The following is a 27,910-nucleotide window of genomic DNA, read 5'->3' on the forward strand; positions in this document are numbered from 1 at the left end:
AAGTATAGTACATGGATGACTTCTTGCTTTTGAATTTGGTTGTTATTATTAATTAATTAAGCTACCATTTTCACCGTTGGAATTTGCAAACGTGGTACAACTTGAAGCCAACGAAGTGAGGCTGTCCAGCACAGATTCATACGATATGCGTTACGTCAATTGCCTTGGAACGATCCGCTGAACCTGAACCATACGACGATCGTTGTCGATTATTAGGACTACACACTTTAGAAGATCGTAGACTCGCGTCGTAAACTACCTTCGTATCTAAGCTTCTTATGGCTGAATATGATGTTCCCGATTTTCTATCACAAATTAACCTCTACGCACCAACCCGTGTCCTTTGTTCTCGAAAACTGCTGTACTCTGAAATGCACAACACTAACTACGCTGCCAACAACCGATAATAGAAATGACTTGTCGCTTCAACGATTATAACAACATCTTCGACTTCGTCATTAGTTCTGCGCATGCCACTTTAGGTCATTTCTTTTTAGTATAGTTCATTAAGACTCAATTATTTAAATTCAAATACAAGAGAATGTCGAACTTGGCTCCAAATTTTCTGATTAGGCAGGCGATTTGTAGATGCGCAGAAACGGTTCAACTCCTATTCAACTCAAATTTATAATAATTTTCAATTTAAATGATGATACATTAAAGACTATTTTCAGACAAGTTAAAACAACTAATTACTTATCTATTTAAGTATTCAGATTTTTCACAGATCCTATTCTTTTATGAAATTGATTCTTTTTATATTATTAGACATGCTTATTTTTTTAGGAAATTCTTCTACTAGATTCTTGAAATTATGACAAAAGACAGACCAGTAATTTTGTTTGTTGACATGTAAAGGGTGTACAAAAAATATTACTAATTTCTCTACAAAGCATAAATAAGAACTATAGCTATAGTATTTACCTAGATTAAGCAAATATTATATTTAAGCACACAAAGCTTACAGGTTTCATTTCAGAATTCATGGATTTTTGGACAATACAAAAGAGATGTTTCAATGAATTAATTTACTAAACTAGCCGGAATTTTATCTACTATAGGACTGTTCACTAATCGAAAAGAAATCCCCTGGTTACTGTTATCTTGCAATTTACGTAAATTTTGTTAAATGTAACCAGAGCTTAAAAAATTGACATCCCTGCGTGAACTTGAAAGAGAACCGAAATTCAAGTCCTGCCCGCCGCGATGAATGAAATGTTTGGTTCGTTTCCCTTGTCATTCATGCTCCCGACATAACGCATTCGGGTTCTAATATGTTCGGTTTCTGAAGCGCACTGAATTTTGTTTCTATGCTAGCTCTGAGAGGGATTATAGAGCGAAAATGCACTAGACATAGATTACGCAGCTCACTAATGCTCAAACTGTCCTGTAGCATTCACGTGTATCAGAAGTCAAAATAACTTCCAAATTCAATAACCCAAGTTCCCTGTTGCGAATATTTGTTCATTTCTTCCTTTCCTTAGGAGGAAGAATGAACACTAGGCGGCTAAAACTCGCTCGCGCACGCACGTTTTTCTTTCCCAATCTGTCTCACGATTGCACAAACTAGTGGTTGAGTTTCGGTCGCCGAACGGAGCTCGTTGTCGTTGTCTTATTAACCGCACGACCAGAAAAAAACTATTTGAACACAAGTGAGGGTATTGGCGCGTAATGGTACGATGCAAATGTTTCGAGAGGGAATGAGATAGCGATTCAGAATCAATTCTCCAAGAAGTTCGTTTTTCGAAATAAGAGTTTTACTTCAGTAAAATTACGTACTTCCGGTTATCTAGAACCAAACATCGTTTAACTGACTATATCGACCTACCCTCAGCCTGGGTTTCTGGTCGGGCAACCCTAAAGCACGACAAGTTGTCCTCGAAAGAGGTGGCGCTTAAGCCATTTGTTCGGAAAGCTGGGACGATTGGGCAGACTGATTCCGCAGCAACGTTGTGCGCGCTACAGTCCACATAATAACAAATGAATGCTTTGGTTGGTGAAGGAATTTATATTTCCTCCGTACTCAAACATTCGATTCTGCATGAAATTTCAGTCAGTTGGATAGTTGAATGACCGAGGCGTTGAATCTGAATGTCAGTTTCGATAAGCAGAAATAGTTAACTAATTTAGAAATTTCGAAGCACTGAATGTAACATTGATGACACCACTAGAATTACTCGAAACTATAAATATGGATGAGCTAAATAATTATAGCATCACACTTGCTTCCGACAAATCAAAGAAAACACATCGCACTTGCTTCTCCTGTGCCGAAGAAACTTTCTTTCAGATTTCTATGTTTTTAAATTATTATAATTTATCCGATTTCTGTGAATCTTTCGCAATTTTTTTTTTCAGCCGCAGTTTTCGTGATGCGATAATGCTTGCAGTTACACTTTCTAAGTCAATTCAAACAATCTGCTCAGTAACTGGTTCGTTTTTAATTAGCTCAAGTTTTTTTTACAATCATCATCAATATTGGAAGAGATGAATGACTTCTTGAAGAAAGCTGTAATGCTTTTTGACTACAGGTTTGTTTTATCAAAGGTTTAGGAAACAATTTCAATCAACTTTGTTCCATCTAACGTTGAATGTTGTGCGGATAACGAAGACGTAATGTGATTTCGAAAATGCCGTTTTATTCAAACCGAATTGAGAGGATCAGAGCGAAATTCCGAAAGCACTCGTTCTGAGTGCATAGAAAAGATAGAAGAAGTGCTCTTGAGCCTTCTTAGATTAGCTGATTCTTTTTTCCTCCTCCGTGATTTCTGATCATCTCTCATTTTAGTCCAAAACTAATAAAAAAAGATCGTGAGACTGCTATATGCTTAAGACAATAAATCGAAATTATTGTACTAATAGATTCAACTAGTCACAACATTTTAGTCGCAACATTGTTGCGAACTCGCATGAACGGAACAAATTCCTCGCATGAAAGTGAAATTAAGTGCCAATGAAAATGATGATGCGTTAAAATGGCGCGAAAGCAAAAACTGTCGCCTCAACTATATCGTTCTCAGTAAATTGAAATATTTTTTGCCTGTTAGTTGAATGTGATGTCTAGTACTTATACTAAGAATACAGAGTGCACAGACCTAATACAGTAATTCAAATTGGGTACAATTCAAAAACCTGTCATTTGAATTTAAAATAGAATTGCCAATATCGAGTATTACAACTGAGTTTTGTTAAACGGGACAATCACTTGCGATGATGCGTTCACTTTTGGAGAGTTTCAGTACTCAGTCGTCCATTAAACTTTTTCTACTATTTTTTAAATAATTCATAAGTGAACTCGGTTCTATGCTTTAGCCAATCGAAACAGTGGTTCTGTTATCTAGTTATATCTATTTCCAACAAAAAATAATAAAATGAGTTTTACTGGTTGTCCAACAGATCTCACGCAAGCTCTTAACCATTGCACGTAGATACCTGTTTACAAAGCAGGGAAATATTTTTTCCTCGCCAACAGCGTATAGGGGGTCGTTCATAGTTCAATAGGGAGATAGCTATTGAACACTTACGTGTCATAATCGTGGTTGCTGCCTTTATGTTTGCAAACATGCTTGCTTGTTGCCTTTATGATTGTGAATTTCCTCAATGATTGTGCTGGCTGTAGATTTTGAGATATTGACGCAGCTTTTCCCGTTGTCAATATTACCTGAACATGTGCCACATATTTGGTAATTGTTTGTGTTCAGCGGTAAATAAATCGTAATGTGACGTTTCTTCACAGAACTGGAACGTACTAGTTTGCATTTGAGAAGTGCAAAGAATACTATGTGTAATTGTACTGCAAGTAAGCGGTATCCGATCTTGTACCCGAACAATGATTCTCTCACCGTCCATTTATATGAAGATCTTAATTACAGCATTGTCACACACAACCATTAAAATTTTATGTCTTTAAATCATTCAAAATCAATGATTTCGCCTAATCCAATTTGTTGAACGCTATGAGCGCAGAATATCTGAGGTGGTAGAACTCAATAAAGATGGCTATCGTAAGTATAGCCTCCATTTTTATCTCATCACAAATATTCGTTCTTATGCGAATCATCACTAATCACAGTATTTGGCCGGTGCACCACTTCTTGCTTCTGCGACTCACTCATCTCGACAGATTACTAGGGCATAGTATAGTAGAAGTTTCCTTTGTTCTTCAGACAAGAAGCACAATATAAAAGTAACTTTATTTGTCGTTCGCTTCATACCGGCTGGGACAAAAGCATAAAACACACTGAATTTCGTGACTATTGATTTTGGTTGTTGGAAACAGCAATCTCCTAACTTTATCTCAAACCAAACGAGCTACGAGCTAAAGTCGCTGATAATGATGTTTTTGAAATTTATTTTCAAAACATTTCAGGAGGGCTTTTAATAAAAAATACTAAATTCGATGAAAACACTTTTTTTTGTTTTCTAACCACATGACTGAAAAAATTCTCATTGTTTATTGAACACCCGTTATCTCTTCCCTTCCCACGGGAGTGAAGAATACGTCCGTATTGTCTATGTCTCCGTGTCGTTATTTTGCTTATCCTTAAGGCACAAATATCCAAACAACACGGGGAACGTGCCATTTAAGCCAGTCGCAACTGGTTCCTGATTCCTGAACAATAACCTAATGCTACTTAGTTAAGTCTAAACCAGCAACAAATTGGCGCCAGTTGGACACTAAAATCAAAAACGTCACACGTCCTGTGTGAGCTTGAGCTTGAGCTTGTGCGACCATCCCTGGCTGGACTAGCTGAAGTTGCACAAGGAATCAGTAGATGATTATGCTTGGGAGTAGCGAAACATCTTTCAATGTGCAACTCATGGTAATCCTAAACAGTTATTGATCAATACCGGTCCCAGCCAGGCCCGAACGTAGATCACGGAAGGAAAGGGAAGGAATGTTAGTCCGATACTGGCTTTTGCTAGAGGCCGTATATACTATTGCGCTCTCTACAAGCATCAAGGATGGAGGATATTTGTTAGTAAGTATAGAAGTTGGATTCTACTTTTGCATTACCGACGCCAGATATGTGACTCCACTATCTGGACTATATATCGATCCATCAAACTCATGGACCGGGGGCCAACGGCTTTACTTCCTTTCCGAAGAAAGACGTGACCACAGATTTTTTCACCTCAGAAAAATCTCAAGACATCACTCGGTACCACTCAGTTCTCTAAACGTTCACACGCATGACTTTATCGATTTTAGTCTTTAACTGGCGACGATTTGATGCTGGTTTAGATTTATCTAATTAGCACTAAGTTGGTGTTAGTTACTGACAAGAATAATCCAAAACACTGCAAAAAAACAAATGCGTATTATTTTCATTAGTTTCATCGAAAAGTTATGAAAAATCCGTAGATTTCACGAGTTACTTTCGTAGATCCGTAGAAAGGATATAAAACCGTAGATCTACAGGAAAATCAGTAGGGTTGGCAACCCAAGGTAACAAACACCCATGGACCGTACAATGTAGTTCTTTTCAGTAAAAAAGCAATTATAGATCACTGCGGTAAATGAAATGATTTCGGTTCTATCCGAATATAATTAAAAAATATAACAGCTCCATTAAGAGAAATAAGATAATTTCGAATACAAAATAAACTTACCCTTGTATCGACATTATTAAATTTAGAAATCCTTAACCCAAATCTCGTAAACCTGAATTAATTGCACACTCACGCTAATTAGAGCAGCTCTTTTAATCCGTTTAGATGCATGCATTTATTCATACACCTTCAATATCAACACTAGCACTTTTCCTCTTCATCTGGTAACGACAAATTACCAAACCACACTGACACGATCCGATTTTTCAAACAACCACGTGCCTCCCAGGGGATAGCATTCCACACACTGCCGCTTTGCATCCGGATTCAAAAAACCACAAATCTACGTACACAAAAAAACAGCAACTCCCCTAACCCGCACGTGAACACTGCACTACCAGAATGTCCAAATGAAAGTAAAAGTTGCAATTGCATCGGCCCGTCTGGAACTGCGACACCCACCCGCGTCACCTTTCCGAGTCACAGATCACCAAGTTGGTTATACCATCATCGTAACCGTCCGGGCCTAGCAGTCGTGGGCACGCTCTTGCCATTTTCCACGGCACTCCAGCTTAGCAAGAGTAGGAAAACCTCGGCGAACACCGCAAAAGCGAAAGAAAAATCCGGAAGAAAACTTCAAACTCCGTACACCAACAGCGAGCAGACCGCAAACAGTACTATTTGCTTTTATGTTTGCCCTCAACTCGAGCGCCAACTTCGATCCCGGACTATGTTTACATACATTAGCATAAGTTGGAATCTTTTTGACACTGGCGAGGCGGCGAGATGGCGACGATCCACTGCACTAAAGGGCGGTCGACTCTAGGAGCCGGCACTGATCTTCATAATTTGCAAATTTCTCTTGGTTAAACAAAGTTTCTTTCTGCCATTTCCCGTCGGATACGGACGCCCGTTTTCGAATGAATAACTTTTCAGCTGTTGCACTTTTTCCGCGATGCAAGATGCAAAAGTCCCCACAGCACGATACGAAGTCGTAGGGGTGGCTACCTCGACGAGGAGGTAGGTATTTACTCTTACAACAAACACAAATATTATGTTAAGCCATTTCCATTTGGTTGGCCACCATTGCATTGCTGTCGCGGTCGCCACCATACGGCTCGGATTCGGTCCAAAGCTGATGCAGATAGTGTTTAAGGTTCAAGTTACCGTTTTTGAGCATGTATTAGTTTTGAACGCTGGGTAGTATGGGTAGGAAAAATTGTGTTCAGCTTTGCCACCGGATTATACATTTAAACCTTTTCAAAACTCTAAAAGAAGAATATCAGCCGATTTATCAGATCACAACTATTCAAATCATACAAAATAGCTGCTGGAAAAACTATCGGTTTCGCTAAATGGTGCTTTTGAAAAAGTGGCTGTGATTTTTTGTCACACTACCACACCGTGCTGGGGCATGCAACACAACAGCGCAATGAAAAAACCACAGCCACATTTTCAAAAGCACCATTCAGCTAAGCCGATGGCTTTTCCGGCAGGTATTTTGCATGAATTGAATCGTGATGATCTAATAAATCGACTGATATTCTTCTTTTAGAGTTTTGAAAAGATTTAAATGGATAATCTGGTGGCAAAGCTGTGCACAATTTTTCTTACGCACACTACCAAGCCTTGAGGTAACTTGAGCCTTAACATCGATAAGAAATTCACACGTGCATGTATGTGTGTGAAAGGGAGGAGCGTGGAAGGGAGGGCGCCGAATCAACAGCACCAGAGTGAGCGTCGCGACGTTACACGAACAAAACGCTGTAAAAATGCTTTTCCTTATTACGAATGAAAATGCTGCAGTCCCGACTGGTGGGAGATACTGTCTTTATAGAATAATGTGAATGTAAAAGAATTAGGACCGCGAGTCACCTGGAAATAGTGATTTATTTTTCCACTATCTTGCCAAACAATCTAAAACAATTCGCAGCCAATAGTCACTATATTGTCATGACGTGCTGGTCGGGTGATAAACAAACGCATCGCAAAAAACACGGAAAGGTGACTTCAGCCATTGCATTGCACGTATGTCCTAGGCACGGGAGCAATTCCAAACTAGTCGCACTTGGTCGGATATCGTACGAGTCGTGCTCGAAGCGATGCACTTTCTCCTTGCAGTTGCAGTTTATGCTCGTTGCGCTGGACAAGGGTGTTCAGGTTTTCAGTTTGTATAATATAGATGTAACGGTTACAAGTAAGTTTGCTGTTTCTTGATTCATCTTAGCACCTCTATTCATACTACTAATTTGAATACATTAGTTGGTCGGTGTTAAGTCAGACCGGACTAAGTGACAATTTATTGATTTCAAGAAAACGAGTTTAAAGTTTGGGTCGTAGCATCCTTTATATTGTAATTGGAAATTAGTTTTCGCCACAATTCTTGCTTATTGTTACATATTTAAAATCTGGCAAAAGTCGAATGTAGCAGAAAAATATTTTTTCCATCATTATCATTATCTAATTTTTTGATGTTTTGCGACTTAGTCCGGTCTGACTTAACACCGACCAGTTAGAGCAGTGCACAGAGGAACGTTTGTGCCGAAAAGCTGACCAAAAATATTAATATCAAAACCCCTGCAATTTCGTCTAATTTAATTCCACTGGATTACTAGATTCCTAGGGCACTGGAACCAGCATTTACCAAACTGGAGGTTCGAAAATTGAACTAGTTCGAGAAAAAGTGGAATTTGTTCGTACCAAAAGTTCCTTTCGCATACTTATTGAAATTCCTTTCGTCGAAGCAGTTCACGAAATCAAATGTTTATATAACTTAAAACTGTTCTTTATTAATTAGGTTAATTATATTCACATATATTTCATGTGTACCAAGAACTCCTTGAAGTGAGAGCATAACCAGTTTCGGTCGTTTATGGATGCGAAATTTGGTGACGTATTGAGTCCAATTGGTGTTTATGTAATAGGTAATAGGTTTATCCGCTTTTAACGTAATCGCGTGCTTCGTCTCTTCGAGATTTTAGCCTCGTTTGTGTGTGCGCGTTAACCGTTATTCGACCAGCAGAGCAGTAGCATTTTTTTTCGTTTCTTGTAACCTACCTGGATACCGTTATCCAAGATAAGTATTGCTATTATTTTTCATCCCCCATTGGGAGCAGTAGGGACAGGAGGACAGGAGTTCAGAGACTTAATGACCCCCTCGACCCCGAACCTATTGCGAGTTTAGGAGTCTTGCTACACGGAAAAAACCCGTTCATATATTCAAGAACAAAAGGTCACGATTTCGTGAACCGAATGATTTACCAAAACCGTGACCAAGTTCCTGAAATTATTAATAATTAACCACGTATGTATTCATGAAACTATTTGTGTTTTCTAAAAACCAGTTTGCCCCGAATATATACATGGAGTTACATTAGAATGTTTAGTTGGGTTACTGTTATTGTTCCCTGGACATGTTTTGTTTTGTTGTGATTGTTCATGATTTGGGAATACACAGTCGACAGTCAAACGTTGTTCATGATTTCAATAACTTATTCGCGATTCTTTGTAATTCTCATGACGTTGGCGGGATTAGATTTCAAGATCTTAGTTGCGATGTTCGTAATTTATATTCACGTTATCGTGACATTTTAGTCATGAATAAAGCAATTCATGTTCATGATTTCAGGATCTTAGACACGATTTTAGATATTTTTGTCACTAGTTGTGTGATTTGTGCTCATGATTTCAGGATCTTTGTCATGATTTTCGTAATTTCTGTTCATGTTATCATGATATTTTATTTTAGAGCTTACTTGCAAAGAGTAATGTAACTAATATTCATAATATCAGAAGTTTTATCATGGTATTCGTAAATTCTCTTCGCCTTATCGTGATCTATTAGGGGAGACCGGGCTAGTTGGCAGTGTTTTCAGTTTTCATTTTTTACCGCTTTGATTTTGGTAGATCTTGTAAAATAGAACACGTTGCATGAAAGGGCAGACTGTTGGTAACATCTCTGAATGTTATGAAAATGTTTGATATGTTGCCTTCATTTCTAGAGACAAAAATATGTGACACGGAAAAGCCGCCAACTTACCCCAGCCCCGAGGTAAGTTGGCGGAATGCCAGAAAATAAGCAATCAAATGGAAATTCGATTACATCAGTGGACCTTATGAAATGTACCGATTGTCTTTTCAATAAAACTGTATATTATTCGACATTTTCATTATATTTCAGTCTCAATACCCCGTCATTTGGACTTTGACGCGTACTCCATATTCAAAAGCAAATTTTCGAAATTCTTCAGGCGATTGGGCGAGATAATTGGCCCTGCATTGACGAGACACAGAAGAAAAAGTTTCTCTTACTTTGTAGTGAATTCCAGAAATGAAAATATTTGATGACTATTTTTGCACTGTAAATAGTACCGTCAACTTGCCCCGTGTGCGTCACCGCCAACTTACCCCAACCGAATATTTTATAAAAAAGGATTTAAAAATTACTTTTGTGTATGGATAGGTGTAATGTCTATACTGATACTGAAAGCTCTTTTCATGCACTTTCGAAAAATATATTCATTCGGGGAATAGATTGAAAACTACCTTACATAACACAAAATGTTTAAAATTAAGAAAATTTTCAAAGTATGCTCAAAAACACAATATCGCCCACAGTTTCTGTAAAACAAAATATTTTGCAACAAAAACACATTGGATAATGCGTTTCATATTACTTGAGGTTCACAACGAGAGACAGCGCTATATGTAACGGAGAAAAGAGGATTCCGCCAACTTACCCCAATCGCCAACTAGCCCCGGGCTCACCTATTTTTTGGATACTAACGGATTTTTTACTCGAAATAACGCGACAATATGAACTGGATTATTAAAATAAGACGAATAGATATCTGGTTCTGTGAACTATATCACGCACACTATTTGGGGTTCGCAGTACAGTTTTCGTTTTTTGTCCGGACATCAAAATGAACCTTATCAAATGAATAACGATGTTCGAGGTCCTAATAGTTTTTTAAATATCCAATGCTCGTACCTATTACTAGTCGCTATCAGCTGGATATTCCATGAAAAACTGCATGGAACGAAAATGATTCCGAATTTTGTGAAAGAGTTCACGTAAAAATTTCATTACCATATTTCATGAGATTCTAAATGATTGGGGATATCTTCTAAATATCACAAGTACGCAAATAGATACTAGATAGATCATAAATCATGTACTAGGAATCATGAACCAGTTCACGAATACATGAATAATATTTTGATTTCGTGAACTTTTTAAAGAAAACGAATGATAAGTTGACTATTTTACTAGGTATTTTATGGTAACTAATATATTAGGAATCATGAACCAGTTCATGATAAAATGAATAATATTTGATGATTTTGTGAACCATTTCACGAGCACGGATATTGGATCTCGACTAATATATTAGGGATCATGAATTAGTTCACAAGGATTGAAAGAAATTAAAAATAAAATTCCGTGAATTAGTTCACGAAAAAATGTTCCTATATCTATGAAAAATTATGAGTCCACCTTTGGTTTTTTTAATTATGTTCATAAAGTAGTGAACTAGTTTGCGTACTGAGCATCGAATTAGAAATAACTTGGCGGAAACCGTGCCTGAAGTTCACAAAACAAGAACAAATATTTCCACTAATGAAAGCGTTATGCGAGCGTCACTGGAGGAAAATTGAACATAATTATAAAAGCCATGATTTTTGTTCATGGCCCTGTTTTCGTAACGTAAAAACGTGATTGTTCCAGAATTCATGGCACTTTATTCACGATCTTGTGAACATTTTTTTTTGTGTAGAATATGGTGGGGCAAGGCAATGTTGGGCTCTGCTAAACCTCTGTAAAAAGTCATATGAATCCGAAAACAGCTCTATCGAAGCGAGTTGGTGCCGCTTCCGCTGAGGAATTTGTGAACATTATAAGCCCTTTCATATGGTCTTGTTGTTTTGATGATTAATCTCCCTAAAAGTGATATATATATATATATATATATATATATATATATATATATATATATATATATATATATATATATATATATATATATATATATATATATATATATATATATATATATATATATATATATATATATATATATATATATATATATATATATATATATATATATATTACAAATTATACATTGTATTATACAAATTGTAACGATACAACGGTTAAATCGATTCACGCTTCTAGTTCATCGTCCAACTCTTGCCGTAAGCTACTACCGTCCCGTTCCTGCTCTCCGCATCGCTCCATCGGGGTTCAACGCATACTGGGGCACACCGCAGTTGGCACTATGGAAGCCCTCGATCCCCCCGCCACAGTCGAGCAATTGCAGCCAACGATCATCGGTCGTCCCGGTCCTGTGAAAGGTGAATGAACCCGGATGGGTGAAAGGGTCTTCCAACCCGCCACAAATAGCAAGTATACATCTGATCCGAACACTTCAAGCGCTGATGTATTCTTCGCTTCCAGTAATTTGCCTTTTGCGCTAACATCTTGTGACCAGATGTCAACCATTTCTCTCGCCGATGATGATCGCTACATTCCGGGGCGCGATGCAGTTGATTCGCTCTCTGCAGAACCTGATCCGTCATCCAATAACATCGAGATTTACTACCAGAATGTTGGTGACTTGAATTCATCAACGGACAGCTATTTGCTCGCGACCACCGGCTGCTGTTATGACGTCATCGCCTTAACCGAGACGTGGCTCGACAACCGTACTCTGTCTCGCCAGGTGTTTGGTTCAACATTTGATGTCTTCCGCTGTGATCGCAATGCCCTCAACAGCCACAAGACATCAGGTGGTGGTGTACTCATCGCCGTTCGCCATGGCATAAAAGCCCGAGTGATCAACGATGAGCGTTGATAGAGCTCCGAGCAAGTGTAAATATCAGTGAAACTTGCCGATCGCAATCTTTTCCTGTGTGTCGTGTATTTTCCACCTGACCGAATTCGTGATTATAGCCTGATCGATGTACATCTTTCCTCCGTTTCTTTCATCACCTCGATCGCTGCCCCGTCTGATGATATTGTTATACTGGGCGACTTCAACTTACCTGGCTTGACCTGGTGCCCGGCAAGTAATGGATTTCTACGATTGAATATCGAAAAGTCTGTGCTTATCAACAATGCCAGTTGTACTTTGGACAACTACAGTAGCGCAACTCTTCGGCAAATTAATAATATCATCAACGAGAATGGACGTACATTGGACCTCCGCTTTGTAAGTGCCCGGGACTACGCTCCGTACTGCTGCGCCGCTCCGACACCTATAGTCCAGCATGTGCGCCATCATCCCCCACTACATCTTGTACTCGCTGGTAACCTAGGAGTGAATTTTGAAGACGTCTCAAGCTCTATCGTCTACGATTTTAAAAACACTGACTACGACAGCATCGTTAGCACGCTGTTGGATATAAACTGGGACGAAAATCTTAACAATGATGACGCGAACGAAGCAGCGATGACATTTTCTAATATTCTTAACTACCTAATCGACCGTCATGTGCCAAAACGAACAGTCAGCACAAATCAACACCCTCCCTGGCAATCAACAGTGCTTAGACGATTAAAAACTGCCAAACGAGCCGCATTTAAAAAGTTCTCGAAGCATAAGACACTTGCATTACGAAACCACTACTTTCAACTCAACCACGAACAGCAAAGCAGACGTGCCTTTTTTAGATACTAACGAAACGTTTTTCCGACGAGAACCTTTCCCCACAACAAGTCGCTGCCGCTTCAAATCTAACTCCTTTTCTAGGACGAACCATCGACCGAATTTGTGTCGATAATGCTGCCATTCTTGCAGCAAATTCCAAGCTGAAAGCATTTAGTTCCCCGGGCCCAGATGGCGTTCCCTCGATTTTTGTCAAAAAGTGCATCAGCGGGCTTCTTGAACCACTTCGGCGAGTCTTTGTGCTATCACTCAATACTGGAACATTCCCTTCCTGCTGGAAAGCAGCGCGAATGTTTTCAGTTCACAAAAAAGGAAACAAATCGAACATTGACAATTATCGGGGAATCTCGTGTTTAAGTGCAGTATCAAAACTATTCGAGCTGGTTGTCTTAGACCCTCTTTTCTTTACTGCAAACACTACATTGCAGACGATCAACACGGCTTTATGCCTAAACGATCGACAACGAGTAACCTGCTCTCGTTCACAACATATGTACTCGATGGATTCGCTGACGGATTGCAAACCGATGCAATTTACATGGATTTATCTGCGGCCTTCGACAAAATCAATCATGATATCGCAATGGCGAAGCTGGACAAACTCGGTATTCATGGACAACTACTGCGCTGGTTTCATTCCTACCTCGATGGAACGCAACTCCAAATCAGCATTAAGGACTGTCTATCTACACCATTCTTCGCTACATCCGGCAGCCCACAAGGAAGCCATCTCGGTCCAGTGATATTCCTCCTCTACTTTAATGACGTCAACATCAAATTACAAGGACCCCGCCTTTCTTTTGCCGACGACATGAAATTTTTTCAACAAATACGGGATAAAACCGATGCCGAGCTTCTTCAGAGGAAACTGGACGGCTTTAGTACTTGGTATGATCTAAACAGAATGGTTTTAAACCCGAGCAAATGCTCAATCGTTACGTTCACGCGGAAACGCCATCCGATTCAGTTTAACTACCATTTCTTCGACTCGAGTATTCCAAGACACTCTAACGTCAAGGATCTCGGAGTGATCATGGATTCGGCACTAACGTTCAAACCACATACATCATCCATTGTGGATAAGGCTTCAAGACAGCTTGGGTTCATCTTCCGAATAGCGAAAAACTTTAAGGACGTATACTGTTTAAAATCTCTCTATTGCGCGCTGGTTCGCTCAACACTGGAATATTGTTCTGCTGTTTGGAACCCTTACTACCAGAACGGTGTCGACAGAATCGAGGCCGTCCAACGCCGATTCATACGCTTTGCACTCCAACATCGTCCATGGCAAAACAGATTTCAGCTGCCGAGCTATGAAAACCGTTGTCAGTTAATACAGCTCGATACTCTAAGCATCCGGAGGGACTGCTCTCGAGCCCTATTCGTCTCGAACTTACTGTCTGCCAGGGTGGATTGCCCTACAATCCTCGGACGCCTCGATCTTCAAGCTCGCGTTCGAGCTCTGCGCAATAACTCTCTTCTGCGAGTCCCGTTCAGGAGAACTAACTATGGGCGCCAGAGCGCTGTTACCGGACTCCAGCGTGTGTTTAACAGTGTGGCGACGGCGTTTTACTTCAACCTGACAAGGAATTCGATAAAATCTGAAATAATGCGTATTCTGAAATGTAATTAGTTTAAGTAACCACCATTGGGGCCAAGGGGTCTGTTGGCGACGGTACAACAAATAAACAAATAAACAAATTATTGCTGGTTGTGTGTGGGCGATCTCTTTAAAGCCTATTCAATACAATAATTTTTAAATATCATTCTGACAAGTTCGGTACGTTCTGTAAAAAGGTTTAAGTTATCAAAATGGACAACTTTCTATATTACTACAACGGCTTATCTCGTGTATTTTGTAAATTATTTTGCAATTTTTTGAAAAATAAAATATTTTAAATGGTGATTGGTTGTTGGCATGGAAACCGCTGAGTTTACGTCAGTAGTTTTTTCGAAGTGCTTTTTTAAAAATTGCATGATCTGTCATTTGCAGATATGATTTTTGTGATTAATCCTCCTATAAGCGAGATTTTTCAACTAATTTTTTTCTGCTGAAAGAAATGAGCTAACGTCCTTGGAAAAGATGTAGAGATTGAATTCATGAATATTTTTTTTTGAATACATGAAGTCCCTTCTTGTAATGCTTAAGAAGTTATAGCTAGTTATATTTGAATGAACCCAAAAATATTTTTTTTAAATATCTTATCAATTATCATTCCTACAGGTTTCATATATTCTACGAAGTTATTTTAATCATCAAAATACACAATTTTTATTAACGCATAGTTTTTCATATCTCGAGTATTTTCGAATATATTAGACATTGACGAAGGTAAGTGGGCTAATGGTACTGGCTGCCCCTCGTCCCAATAAGACTTTGGTAGATCTCCAAGTACGTTCGAAACCCGGCACCAGTGGAAGTAGGTTCAGTTGAACGTTCCTGACAAGCGCCGATCCGGCTCTAAACGCGATACCCCATGAAGGACCGCGCCAACCCTCGCATGCGATCTCACTGCATGCAAAGGTAACCATGGAATAATACAGAGGCGACTACTTATTACTGGAGTAAATGGCGGCTTGGAGTTGGGACCCGAAGAGCATGGAAGAAGACAAAAACAACAAAAAATTTAAAAAAAAATCTAATGGAGCAAGTGTGGTGAACCCGTTCGCCAAAGGTGGGCTAGCGAGGTCGCCGACCCAGCAAAACGATCAAGTGGAACAACAAATGAAAAGACAACAGCGGCAGCAGCAGATAGAGCAGCTCAAGAAGGCCATACCGAGTACGAGCGGCGACAAACCATTTGGACGCAAGGAAAGCTAGGATTACAGGTGCGCCGCCAAAAATTATCCAAGAAGGCCAGCAGTCTGGGTTACTCTAAGTGACGAAGCTGAAGCAAAAAATCGTAGAACTCTACAAATTCGTGAAAAGCAAGAACAACGTGCACGAACATATCAAGGATCTAATGATAAGCATCAAACCCGCCGTGGCAGCAGCCGAATGAGAACAGATGGCGTTACTAGAGCGAGCTGAAAACGCCAAAAACACACTGAAGACCACGGAGAGAGCGAAAGTAGAAGCTTATGAGACGCCGATAGGTGACCGGTATTCTCATTCAGTGAAAAGAGCAAGGGAAACACCAGGAGAGGGGGAGGAACCGAAGAAGCCCAAGAAAGTCGGTGAAAGACAGCCAAAACAGCCTACAAATGGAAAGTGGATGGCGAGCCGTAGAAACCGTAAAAGAAAGGAGAAAGAAATAGAACGAAAAAGGATGGAAAGAAGAAAATGAAGAAGGAAAGCCTTCGAATGCGCCAAGAGAGGTATGGGGGAGAGGCTCTAGTCGTCAAAGCAAACGACGGCGGGACGTTCGCTGCTATCCTCGGGAGAAGGTGGTAAGAGGCAGCTGAGATGCTGTTCGAGCTTAAGAAAGATCCATTGATCAAGTGCTCGGCCTATCGGGAACTTGTGGCAGAAGCGGTGGAAGGTGAAACGAATATGAGAGCTTTAGTTCAGGAAACTGTGGTTGGGTTCAGGAAACTGGACGAGACCAAAACGGAAGATGAAGTGAGGAGCGCGCTAATAGAGCAATGTATCCTGAAGAAAGTGCAGATATCAATCAGGTTGAGGAAGGTGTACAAAGTAAAATAGACAGCAGTGATACGCTCATCGCCAACCGCAGCCAATAAGCTTATGGTAATTGGGTGGTAGATACTCCAGGGGTGCCGGCAATTCAAATGATGGGCAGTTTCCCTGTCCAAGGCTTCGTGATCGCCAGGACGTCGTATTCGTATGTAGCGCACGGTGGACACCAGAGCAGTACACGTACGCACTAACCGACTCGTTAGTCAGGCGAACGCCGGTTGTTATAGAAGGAGATTTTAACGCTTGCACCGTTGAGTGGGGTAGCACGCTAATCAACGCAATAGGTTGTAGCCTGGAATGTACGGCTGTACAACGAAAGTTCCGCTAGCACATTCCCTAAAGACGACCATCATCCATCCATCATCAAAATAACATTCGGCAACGCGTTGCTGATAGATAACATGAATTGGTGAGCTAGTACACACACATAGCGATCTCCAGGCGATTCACTACACCATTGGTCGGTGGAATTGTATTCCAACGCGGAGAGTGAGGACTGGCGAGTGAATGTGGAAAATAAAGGACTTCGATAAGGACCTTTTTGTGAAAGGACTTCGGGCTGACAGCTTTGCTCCAATTCCGAATGACGATGAGCTGTCGGAAACAGTAGCGAAAGCGTGTGACGTATCAATGCCGAGGAAACTTGTGCAGAGGAACTGCCAGCGTCCGGCGTATTGGTGAAACGATAGTCTCAGCATCTTCCTTGCTGCCTGCCCAAAATCCAGAAGACGCGTTCAGAGAGCATGATCTGAAGTAGTCAGAGGAGAGTGTAGCGTGACTTTCCGAGCGGCTAGGGACGTTTTTATACGCGAAATTGTGCTTAGTAAGTCCACCTGTTACAAAGAGCTGTGCAGAGATGTAGACACTAATCCTCGGAGCAACGCTTATTGTCTCCTGATGGCTAATACCAAGGGTCCAACGACGCCAGCTGAAATGTGTGCTGACAAATTGAAAATTATCGTTGAGACTCTTTTCCCGAAACACGACCCAACCGCATGGTCGCCTACACTGTACTTTCATGCAGATATTGGAAATGCTGGTGACAAGCGAGTCTTTAACGACGAGGTCCTAGTATTTGCAAAAAAGCTAAAAGCGAAGAAAGCTCTCGGTCCGCGCGGAACTGAAGACAGTGACCCTAACACCTCCGGACATGTTCAGGGTAGTCCTACAGAAATGTCTGGACGAAGGCTACTTCCCGGATAAATGAAAGATCCAGAAGCTGGTGTTGGTGCCAAAACCAGGGAAACCACCAGGAGATCCAGCATCGTATCGGCCTATATGGCTGCTGGATACTCTCGGTAAGCTCCTGGAAAGGGTCATGCTCAACAGGCTGACGACCTACGCTGAAAGTGGGAACGGACAATCGCAGAGGCAGTTCGGGTTCCGGAAAGGGATATTGACAGTAGACGCCATCCGCACAATCATGTAGAGTGCGGAGAAAGCGTCGACGCAAAAGAAAAGGGGAAACCGCTACTGCGCTGTGGTTACGATCGACGTGAAGAACGCGTTCAACAGTGTTAGCTGGGGAGCGATAGCAGCAGCGCTGTACAGAATGCGGGTTCCGTACTAGTTGTGCAAGGTTCGGAAAAGTTACTTCCAGAACCGAGTACTGGTCTACGAAACGAACATCGGGAAGAGGTCGATCAGGGTCCCTGAGTACCTCAGGGCTCCATACTCGGCCCAACGCTCTGGAATATAATGCACAACGGAGTGTTAACACTGGAACTGCTCAGAGGAGTTGAGATCGTCGGCTTTGCAGATGATGTTGTCCTGACGATAACCAGCGAGACCCTTGAGGAGGTGGAGATGTTGACGGCAAAGACAATAGAAATCGTGGAAACCTGGATGGCTGACGTCAAGTTGTAGCTAGCTCACCACAAGACCGAGGTAGTGCTGGTCAGCAACCGTAAAAATCCAGCATGTCGAGATCAGCGTCGGGGGACAATCCATCTCATCGATGTGTACGCTGAAGCACCTGGGTGTGATGGTCGACGATCGGTTAAATTACAACATCTATGTCGACTATGTATGTGAGAAAGCTGCGAGGATAACTAACGCATTGGCAAGGATCATGCCGAATCGCGGAGGAGCAAGAGGCAGCATGAGACGTCTCCTGGCGGGTTCTCATCCTCAATACTGAGTTATGGCGTACCGGCCTGGGCTGCTGCGCTGAACTCAAACCGGACGAAGTTGACAAGCACTTTTCGCCTAATGGCCGTACGAGTCCCGTGTGCGTACAGAACAATATCGTCGAAGGAGGTATACGTTATCGCCGGGGTGTTTGCCATCTGCATCACTCTGGCTGAGGACATAGAATGCTACCAGCATAAGAATGTATGTAATGCAAGGAGACTGGTTCGAGCGGCTGAGTGGCAGCAAAAATGGAATAACGCGGAGAAAGGAAGGTGGACCCACCGACTCATCCCAAATATGTCTGCTTGGGTACATAGGAAGCATGGAGAGGTGAATCTCCATTTGACGCAGTTTTTGTCCGGGCATGAAGGCTTCCGGAAATGTCTGAATCGGTTTGGACACGATTCGTCACCCCTTTGCCCAGAGTGTGTGAACGTACAAGAGACATTGGAACACGTGGTCTTCGAGTGCCCTAGGTTCGAAGAAGTTCGTAGGGGTATGTCTGGTGCGGCAGTTGACAATATCATCGAAGAGATGTGCCAGGACGAGCATACCTGGGACCCTGTCAACAGAGTGGTTACAAATATACTCTCCGCACTGCAGAGCAAGTGGCGAAAAGACCAACAAAGTAGCAGCATTGGTTATAAAGTAGCCGTGAAACCACAAATCAGGTTTCGGGAGAAATTCCGCCGCCGGAAACTCTCTGTCGATGTAGTCTAGGTCCATTGCCGGGGATCATTTCAGTAGTACGTGACGTAGTAGCAGGTTCGGGTCGTCGGGGCGTCAGCGAACCGGACGTCAGGCTTCGCCGGACCGACCTTAACACCCTGCCGGGTAGCTCGTGAGTAACCTAGATCCACCGCTGGTGATTAGACCGAGTAGACTGTGTCGAACAGCCAGCAGCAGGTCGTTGGGGCGCCAGTGAACCAGAATCAGCGCTACAACCGGAATCGCTGGACAGACCTCAACACCTACTAACTGGCCTGTTGAATTGGCTAGGTCCACCGCCGGAGATTGGATCGGGTAGATCGAGACGAAGCGAGGAACTAAATGGCTCGCGAAAACAAAAATCGGGAGAAATCCGCCGCAGAGGAATACACAGTAGAGTGGGTTCTTACTTGGCTGGGAACTAATTGGCTCACGAAACAAACATCGATCCCGAAAAAAATTCCGCTGCCGGGGAACTCTCACCCGGAGTAGGGCTGGATAATACCCGAGTAGCGCTGGTTAAAGTTGGGAGCTAAATGGCCCAAGAAAGCAGGTATCGGTATCGAGAGAAATTCCTCCGTCGATGAACTTTCAGTCGGAGGGTGAGTTCAGCACCGGGGTCTATCCGAGTAGATCGTAATAAGGCTAAGGAATGAATGACCACACAGTGTCAATATACTACAGGTCAGGTTTTTATATATTTTAAACCTTACTATAAAAATAAACACTCATACAGGCATTTGCCGATCTAGACGAACTGAGTCGAATAGTGTATGAGACAGTCAGTTTTCAGAGTGATTGAATATCATTTTGACGTAGGACTACGTCTTTGTTTTCGATATGGGGGTGCACTTTGCAAATTCTACAAAAATGCTATGTAACGAAAAATGGTCCAATTTTAAACGCATATATTTCAGCCATCTCACGATAAATTTTCAAATTTTTTGCACAAATCGCCCCGAAATACTTTTAAGAATAGATTCCAATAGATAAACCCAAATATTTTTGATATCATGGCATTAAAACTTTAAGTAATATACAGCCTTGTCAAAATATCGCGCAATTACACACAGAAGATAGCGCTTCTAAAAACCTGGTACGACAGATTTGTGTACCTAGCGCGCTACGCTTCGATGAATGACGTCATCATCGACTATTTAAAGACGGGTTTGGCCGGACAAGCTCAGTTGTCTGTTGAACGGCAGGCGGAGCAGATCACTGCGCTGTGTGTTTTCACAGCCAGTGTAGCTGAGTTAGAAGTCCGTTACACTGCTTGTGGAGGTACGCTATCCATATGCTGCTATGCTTTCTTTTGTGTTGTGCTCATTTCCAGCACACTTTTATGTACAATCTCGAACACAGTTATACCTACACAAAATCGCTTGTACATTCGAGCTCCATTTGCAAACACGGTTAACATAGTGTCGTGGTACTAAGTGTCTCTTTCGCACTACCCATCATCATCAGCGTTGACTCATTTTGCTTTGTTCGCTTGGGTTCAATGTTTGAGGCGTATGTAGGTATATTTAATTTGTTGACAGGGTTACTATATTCACAGATTTTTCTGTAATGTCAGACATTTTGTTCACAATTTTCGATTGCAGATTCTTTTTCACAGATGGTGGATTTTTGGCATTTTGATGAAAATTTGATAGATTTTTGGAAATATTGTGATTTTTCGGAAATTTATCACAGATTTTTTTCCTGTTTCAGTTATCGCAGAGGGTAAAATGATATTTTTGACCGAAACACAGATTTCAATGTGGCATCCCTGTTTGTTAACGAATGCATGTGTAACCTGCATGATAGCAATCTGTGCTTTCATTGCGCAAAGACGAAAACTTTCTTAGCAACAAATTTACGCGGATCGATGGAAAGCACAGATATATAATTAAGACCACTGCATTCGCTGCATTTGTATACGTACTTTAGGAAAGTTAAAATTATGACAAAATAAAACTAGAAAGCTTGGTCTATGTGAAATGTGATTATATTATCTAAAATTTGATTTTTCTTCACCGGTCCGGGTTTTTTACCACACATAATCAAAAAGTTTTTACAATTTTTAAAAACCAATCTTGTCCTATAAATATTTAGTTTCAGATATTAGTTCGGTTACGGTTTTCTGTCTTCTTTCTTCAGATCTTCTCAAATAAGTTTAATTGGATTCGATCGCCTACTACAAATGAAATAACTTGATAACCAAGAAGGTTTGGTTCAATATGTAACATTCGATGTTGATTGGTTGTGCTTAAACTATTCGTAAGAAATATATTTAATTTATTATTACTCTAAATGTACTAAGAAAATAAATATTTTACATTAAGTAGTATAATTCTACGTGTACAGTTCGTGCAACCCCATAGGGCTGCCCCTTGTAGTTTTTTTGATATGAGAAAGGCAAAAGGGTTCAAGGAATTTAATGTGTAGCCGCACTTCTCAACTAGTAACTCCGGAACCAGAGCTCCGACCTAAATGAAATTCGACAGCAGTTAGTTAAGATACTATATCCTTCATTTGAAACTAAATTCGTGAAATCTAGCCAGCTATCCCAACGAAAAATAAGTGTATTGCATTTAGGTAGTTTGTCACTTCCTCAAAGCTTCCGCTTCCATCGTACGAGGCCAAAGTTGTCAAAGAAGATTTAATTGGGCTTCCGTGAGTCAGAATCTCAAATACCAGCAATTTACAAAAAATAGTTTTGTTAGTTTTTGCGACATTTACATAGGAAGGTGATAATGGTTTCTATGGGAATTTAATGTGTGACCGTACTCTTCAACCCGTAACTCTGGAGCCAGAGCTCCGATCCAAACAAGATTCAATAGTAGCCTATGTCGATGTTACGCCTTTCATTTGAATATAATATTGTTGAAATTGAGAAAAAGGAATGTGATTATTTGAAACGTACACGCAGATATTTTCCGATCTCTACAAACTGAATCGAATAGTATAGTGTAAGAGAAAGTCGAAATTTCGAGTGATTACATAACCTTTCTATATGAGAAGGGCAAAATATTGCTCGAATACACCAAGCTTTTTCTTTACAAGGAATTTTCACAAAGTTTTCGTAATTAACACGGTTTTTGTGGCACGTGTTTTGTAATTTCAATGATTTCTTATTTCTAGAACTTTTGGATTTTTTGAAAAGTTCTTTTTACAAGGATTTCGAATGAAAATGACTATTTGGGCAAGTGGTAGACGAATTTTGAAGATTCCTAATGGCCTACAATTTAACAATATGGGTATTCGGAAAGGTCTATACAAGTAGATGTCAAAAATCGATGTTTGACGCCATTTCGAAATCCAAGAGTTCCGGTTTAAGTAATGTGTCCATAATTCAATCAAAATTAGTATTTTAGGAATGGTTTTGACGACGGACCTTTCTAATAATAATAAAATATTTGAAGTCGCCGAACTCTAAATTAGGATAAAGTCTGTTTAAGTGAAAATCGACAAAAATGTGTTTAGATGCGTATAAGAAAAAATATAGAACGAGCCGACGAGCTGGTTTTGTTTACCTTGTACGTATTAGTTGCAGTATGTCTTTTAAAAAATCATAGAAAATACAAATTTAGACAAACAAATGTTTTAAACATTTCGTCGTCACATATAATAATAAATATACGATGGGTACATCTAAACTCAGAAGATACCTTAGTTTAAGAACTCGTCACAGTATGTAATGATATGTGAATGATTTTTTCGAATTTCTCATCAGCCTACATAATATCGAATTCATAAAATCACAAACAGAAGATTCACTGTACAAAAGATACCGACCGAAGAAGTTTCCGTTTGCAGTAGGTATTTTGTTACGTACTTTTTTTAATGCTCGAAAGTTTCTGCTCATGAGTTCTTCCCGCCAAACAATATACACCCTCCCACAAGACTATAAAACAAAACCCGGAACGTGCAAACAACCATCGCTCGTAGTCCAGAGTGCATTCGCCTTTGTTGCAACATATTTAATTCATCACCACCCCGCCCTCCCAAAACCGCACCTCTTTTGCATCCCGTACTAATGCTGTAAGCTCGCCATTCAAAGCGTTTGCAAAAGGAAGGGCAACACAAATATACCCCAACTCCAATGCACTCGTACGTTCTCGGCAAAGAGGGTACGGCGAAGAAAGCAGCCAAAGCCCCTTTGATCGTCGTATCGTGCTTGGCTCCGAGATTAAAACTGAAAGTTTAACTGTACATGATGAGTGCAGCGTGCATTTTTAGCCTCGGAAGATATAAACGGGGTTGCTGCAGCATGCAACTGCGTCTCGAACGAACTGAGGAGGTGAAAAAATGAAAAATAATCAGGTTTTTTTTTTCTCTTTCAGATGTTGATCTTGTGCCGGGAACGAAGGTAAACTTGCTTCCTACTACTGCAGTCCATAGAAGCATTGCATCATAGATCGCGTTTATATGGGGGCCTGTTTTTATATAAAGGAGCAGGAAGTGAATGCGCTGGCGTCGTGTTTTTTGAATGTGAAATATTTGCGATGCAACAAAAAAATTATCTATTTATTGCTATTACTTACAATCTCGGCTCATCCCGACGGCGAGACACTTCTTGAAGCGACAGTACTGGCACCGGTTGCGGTTCAGTCTTATCACCAGACACTTGCCATCGCGCAGACAGCGGTACTCGATCTGCTTCTGGATGCTGCGCCGAAAGAATCCCTTGCATCCTTCGCACGATGTCACTCCGTAATGGTAGCCGGAGGCCTTATCGCCACACACCTTGCAGGCCACGAATGTCTTCGACGAGGTCGTCGAGCTGGCATCCGAACCGGCACACTGCTGCTCTGAAACGAGAAAATCCGGGAAAGAGGAGGTAAGTTGCGGTGTGTGTGCGTGTGCGTGGCTGACTGCCGGAGTGGGAGAAAATAAGTGTTTTAAATCAGGAAGCAATGTCAATGTGATAACATAATTGACGCTAATGGATGCGGAGGATAAGATACCTTTGGGAGTATCATCAAAAGCAATCGTTTACTTATTTTAGTGTTTTGTTGATTGAATTAAGAGACGGGTGCCTTCTCGATTATATTAAAATACTAACAAAGATGTAACTTATGAAGGTACATATAAACCTTTCTTACTTTTTGGATACTTCAAATACTACAATGTACAAATTTAATAACACAAATTGATGTGAAAATCACATTCTGCTCTACTCAAAGTATTATAACGCGTAAAAACTGCAAACACGATGTAATAATTAGGGGAGACTGAGCCAATCTGATCCTCGGGGAGACTTGCTTCCATCATCGTAACTCAAAGGCGGATCATAAAACATTAATCGAATATACTAGAAAGTTGCGTAGTTTTATATCAACATAAATGTGTAACCAAATTTTCACCTATTCAAAAAATCTCCAAAGAACTGTTTTCAAACTTTTATAGAATTGAACGTTTACAAAAGATTGTCAAGTATATGAACACGTTATGATTGATTTTTGATCAACTATATTTTTTCTATAGCTTGCTGAAATAGCTGCTGTGGGTTCACTTGATTCCACCAATTTGTTGAGATTTAACTCCTTTAACTGCAATTGTTTACTACAGTATAAGTTGCAGCCATGCATCCCACATTTGAATTTTATCAACCATAACAATTATTAAATAATTGATCGAATTTGTGGGGAATTCGCATAAAAAGTCAGGTGACCACATAAAAAGTCAGGTAAACCCTGAAAACCTGTAATTTGAAATACAAATGATCGAGCGCTTTCGGACTTTCGTTGCGTTGGGCAAAGATGGTAGAAGCTGCTTTAACCAAATGCTTCAAATGGGTAGAGTTATAATAGTCTCATCACCCTACATGCTCTTTTAAACCTATTTTCAAAGAGGAATCGAGTGTTCTCAATCAGTTGATCCCCGACAGCCGAAGTGGTTGGTTCGCTCTAAAACCTCAGAGCTATTTCCTACCTAGTGTCTTATCTAGAGATGGTCGGGTTTGGGTTTTTGAACCCGAAACCCGGACCCGGCCTGAACCCGACGAGCTTCGGGTCGGGTTCGGGTTTTGTAAATTTAAACTTCTCGGGTTCGGGCTCAGGGTTTTCGAATTTAGAATTCTTGGATTCGGGTCGGGTCCGGGTTTTTTTAAATTTAAAACTTTCGGGTTCGGGCTCAGGGTTTTCGAATTTAGAATTTTTGGATTCGGGTCGGGTTCAGGTTTTGAACAGATCACACCCAAACATTTCTTTACGCTGTTTACGTCTATACACAACACCTAGTCTCTTTTTGTAGTATTAACTTTATTTACTTCGTGATACGAATGGATGACACAGACGGCGCCGGTGGTTGAGTGGTAAGCGTGACTGCCACTCACTCCAGTTGGCCTGGGTTCAATTCCAGCCGAGGTCGTTGAAATTTTCCTGAGGTAAAAGAATCTGTGGTCAGGTCTTCCTTCGGAAGGGAAGTAAAGCCGTTGGTCCCCGGTCTATGAGTTTGGTGGATCGATATCTAGTCCCAGATAGTGAAATCACATCTCTGGCGTCGGTAAAGAAGAAGCAGATCCAACTTCTATGCTCTTACTAACAAAAAGTAGTATATACAGCCTCTAGCAAAAGCAAGTATCGGACTAACCATTCCTTTTCTTTCCATTCGCGACCTACGTTCGGGCCTGGCCGGGGCCGGTATTGATCAATAAACACTTTAGGATTATCAGGAGTTACACATTGAAAGATTTTTCGCTACTCCAAAGCAAAATTATCTACTTATTCTCTGTGCAACTTCAGCTAGTCCAGATCGATAACGGAATAGCAGCCAGGGGTGGTCGCACAAGCTCAAGCTCAGCTCGTGCTACGAATGGATGACACATATCTCGACAAACATGTCAAATGGTCCTAAGAGCAAATGAGAGCCTCTCTTTGTTTACTTTCTTTTTCGATTATTACGGCTTCAGCATAAAACTTTTCAATATTGTTTCAGGATATATCGAAAAACGCTGATTTCAACTAGCATATTATGCTAAGAGTAAATGAACAAACGTATAAACGGACGAGTTATTAGCGAAAGAGAAAGTAAACAAAGAAAAAATGTCATTTTCACTTAGGATCATTTGACATGTTTGGCTAGATATAACCGTATTTAATTGGTGCTACCACCGACGAACCGACGTGACAGAGACATTTGAAAAGTGTCCCATGCAAAATAACTATTGTTTTGAAATGAAGCGATCGCTACTGTCAAACTGCGACAGATTGCTGCGCCATGCTTGAATCAGGGCAGGTTTCTCGATAAGTATATTGATATTGCAGAAGGTGTGCAATTCCCTCGGTTGCGTATGTATTTGAATTTGAATTTGTATAGTGGTAATATGCATCAATATAGTATTTAGAATTCATTGCAAATGCATGTATTCTGTCACTTTTTCCTTTCAGCAGTTTTGTGAAATAATGCTTACATAAGTTAGCACAAAAGTTAGAAAAAACGATCTTTAACATGAATAAAAGAAAGTTTATTTGTTCTGGCATACCTGATCCAACCTCTACACACTTTGGATTTTTCGTACTGTTGTTTTATCGACGTAGACTACCACGCGAACCATTATACATTATACATATGCCGCTAGTGCAACAGCATATTTTAATTTAAACAATTAAGACACCATCTAACGTATTTTTTGTTCCATGTGGCACGTCGGTTCGTCGGTGGTGCTACTTCATGTTCGAGTGATTCTATAATTATTTTGGATGAGCTTTGGATGATTCTTTTGGATGAGCCTTGGATCCAGCTCGAGTCCGGTTCAGATCGGGGTTCTCGAATTATAAATTTTCTGGTTCAGGTCGGGTTTTTAAATTTTTCGGATAGGGCTCGGGTTTACAAAATTGTCATTTTCGGGTTCCGGTCGGGTTCGGGTTTTGCAATTTTAAAATGTTCGGGATCGGGTCGGGTTTTTCAAATTTTAATATTTCGGGCTCGGGTCGGGTTCGGGTTTTTCACGAGGGGGTAATATAATTTTCGTAAGATTAGGGGGGGGTCATTTAGTTTTTATGGTAATACGGTTTGACATTTTTGGCAGGAAGATTATTGTAGAACAAATAATTTTTAACAAAGGGGACAATTTTTACAACTATCTTAAAATTAGGAATAACTAGAGAGAGTGATTGAATTTTGTAAAGATTCGAAGAGATTAATTGGAGCTATGGTATAATAGTTAAAACTAGAAAAGACAGGAAGAGCAAAATGCTTCGGGAAGAGATTTGAG

At 40.6% G+C, this 27,910-nt stretch overlaps 1 protein-coding gene across 1 annotated transcript in view; it reads right to left on the minus strand.

The window, feature by feature from the left end:
- Positions 1-27,910, minus strand: part of LOC131689077 (ecdysone-induced protein 78C) — a 116,025-nt gene that overhangs the window by 24,537 nt on the left and 63,578 nt on the right. Inside the window, exon 3 of the mRNA XM_058973871.1 lies at positions 24,237-24,503. Coding sequence (XP_058829854.1) covers positions 24,237-24,503 — 267 coding nt within the window. The remainder of the gene's footprint in view (positions 1-24,236; positions 24,504-27,910) is intronic.

The sequence above is a fragment of the Topomyia yanbarensis genome, chromosome 3 (assembly GCF_030247195.1).
Source record: "Topomyia yanbarensis strain Yona2022 chromosome 3, ASM3024719v1, whole genome shotgun sequence".
Classification (NCBI taxonomy): Eukaryota; Metazoa; Arthropoda; class Insecta; order Diptera; family Culicidae; genus Topomyia; species Topomyia yanbarensis.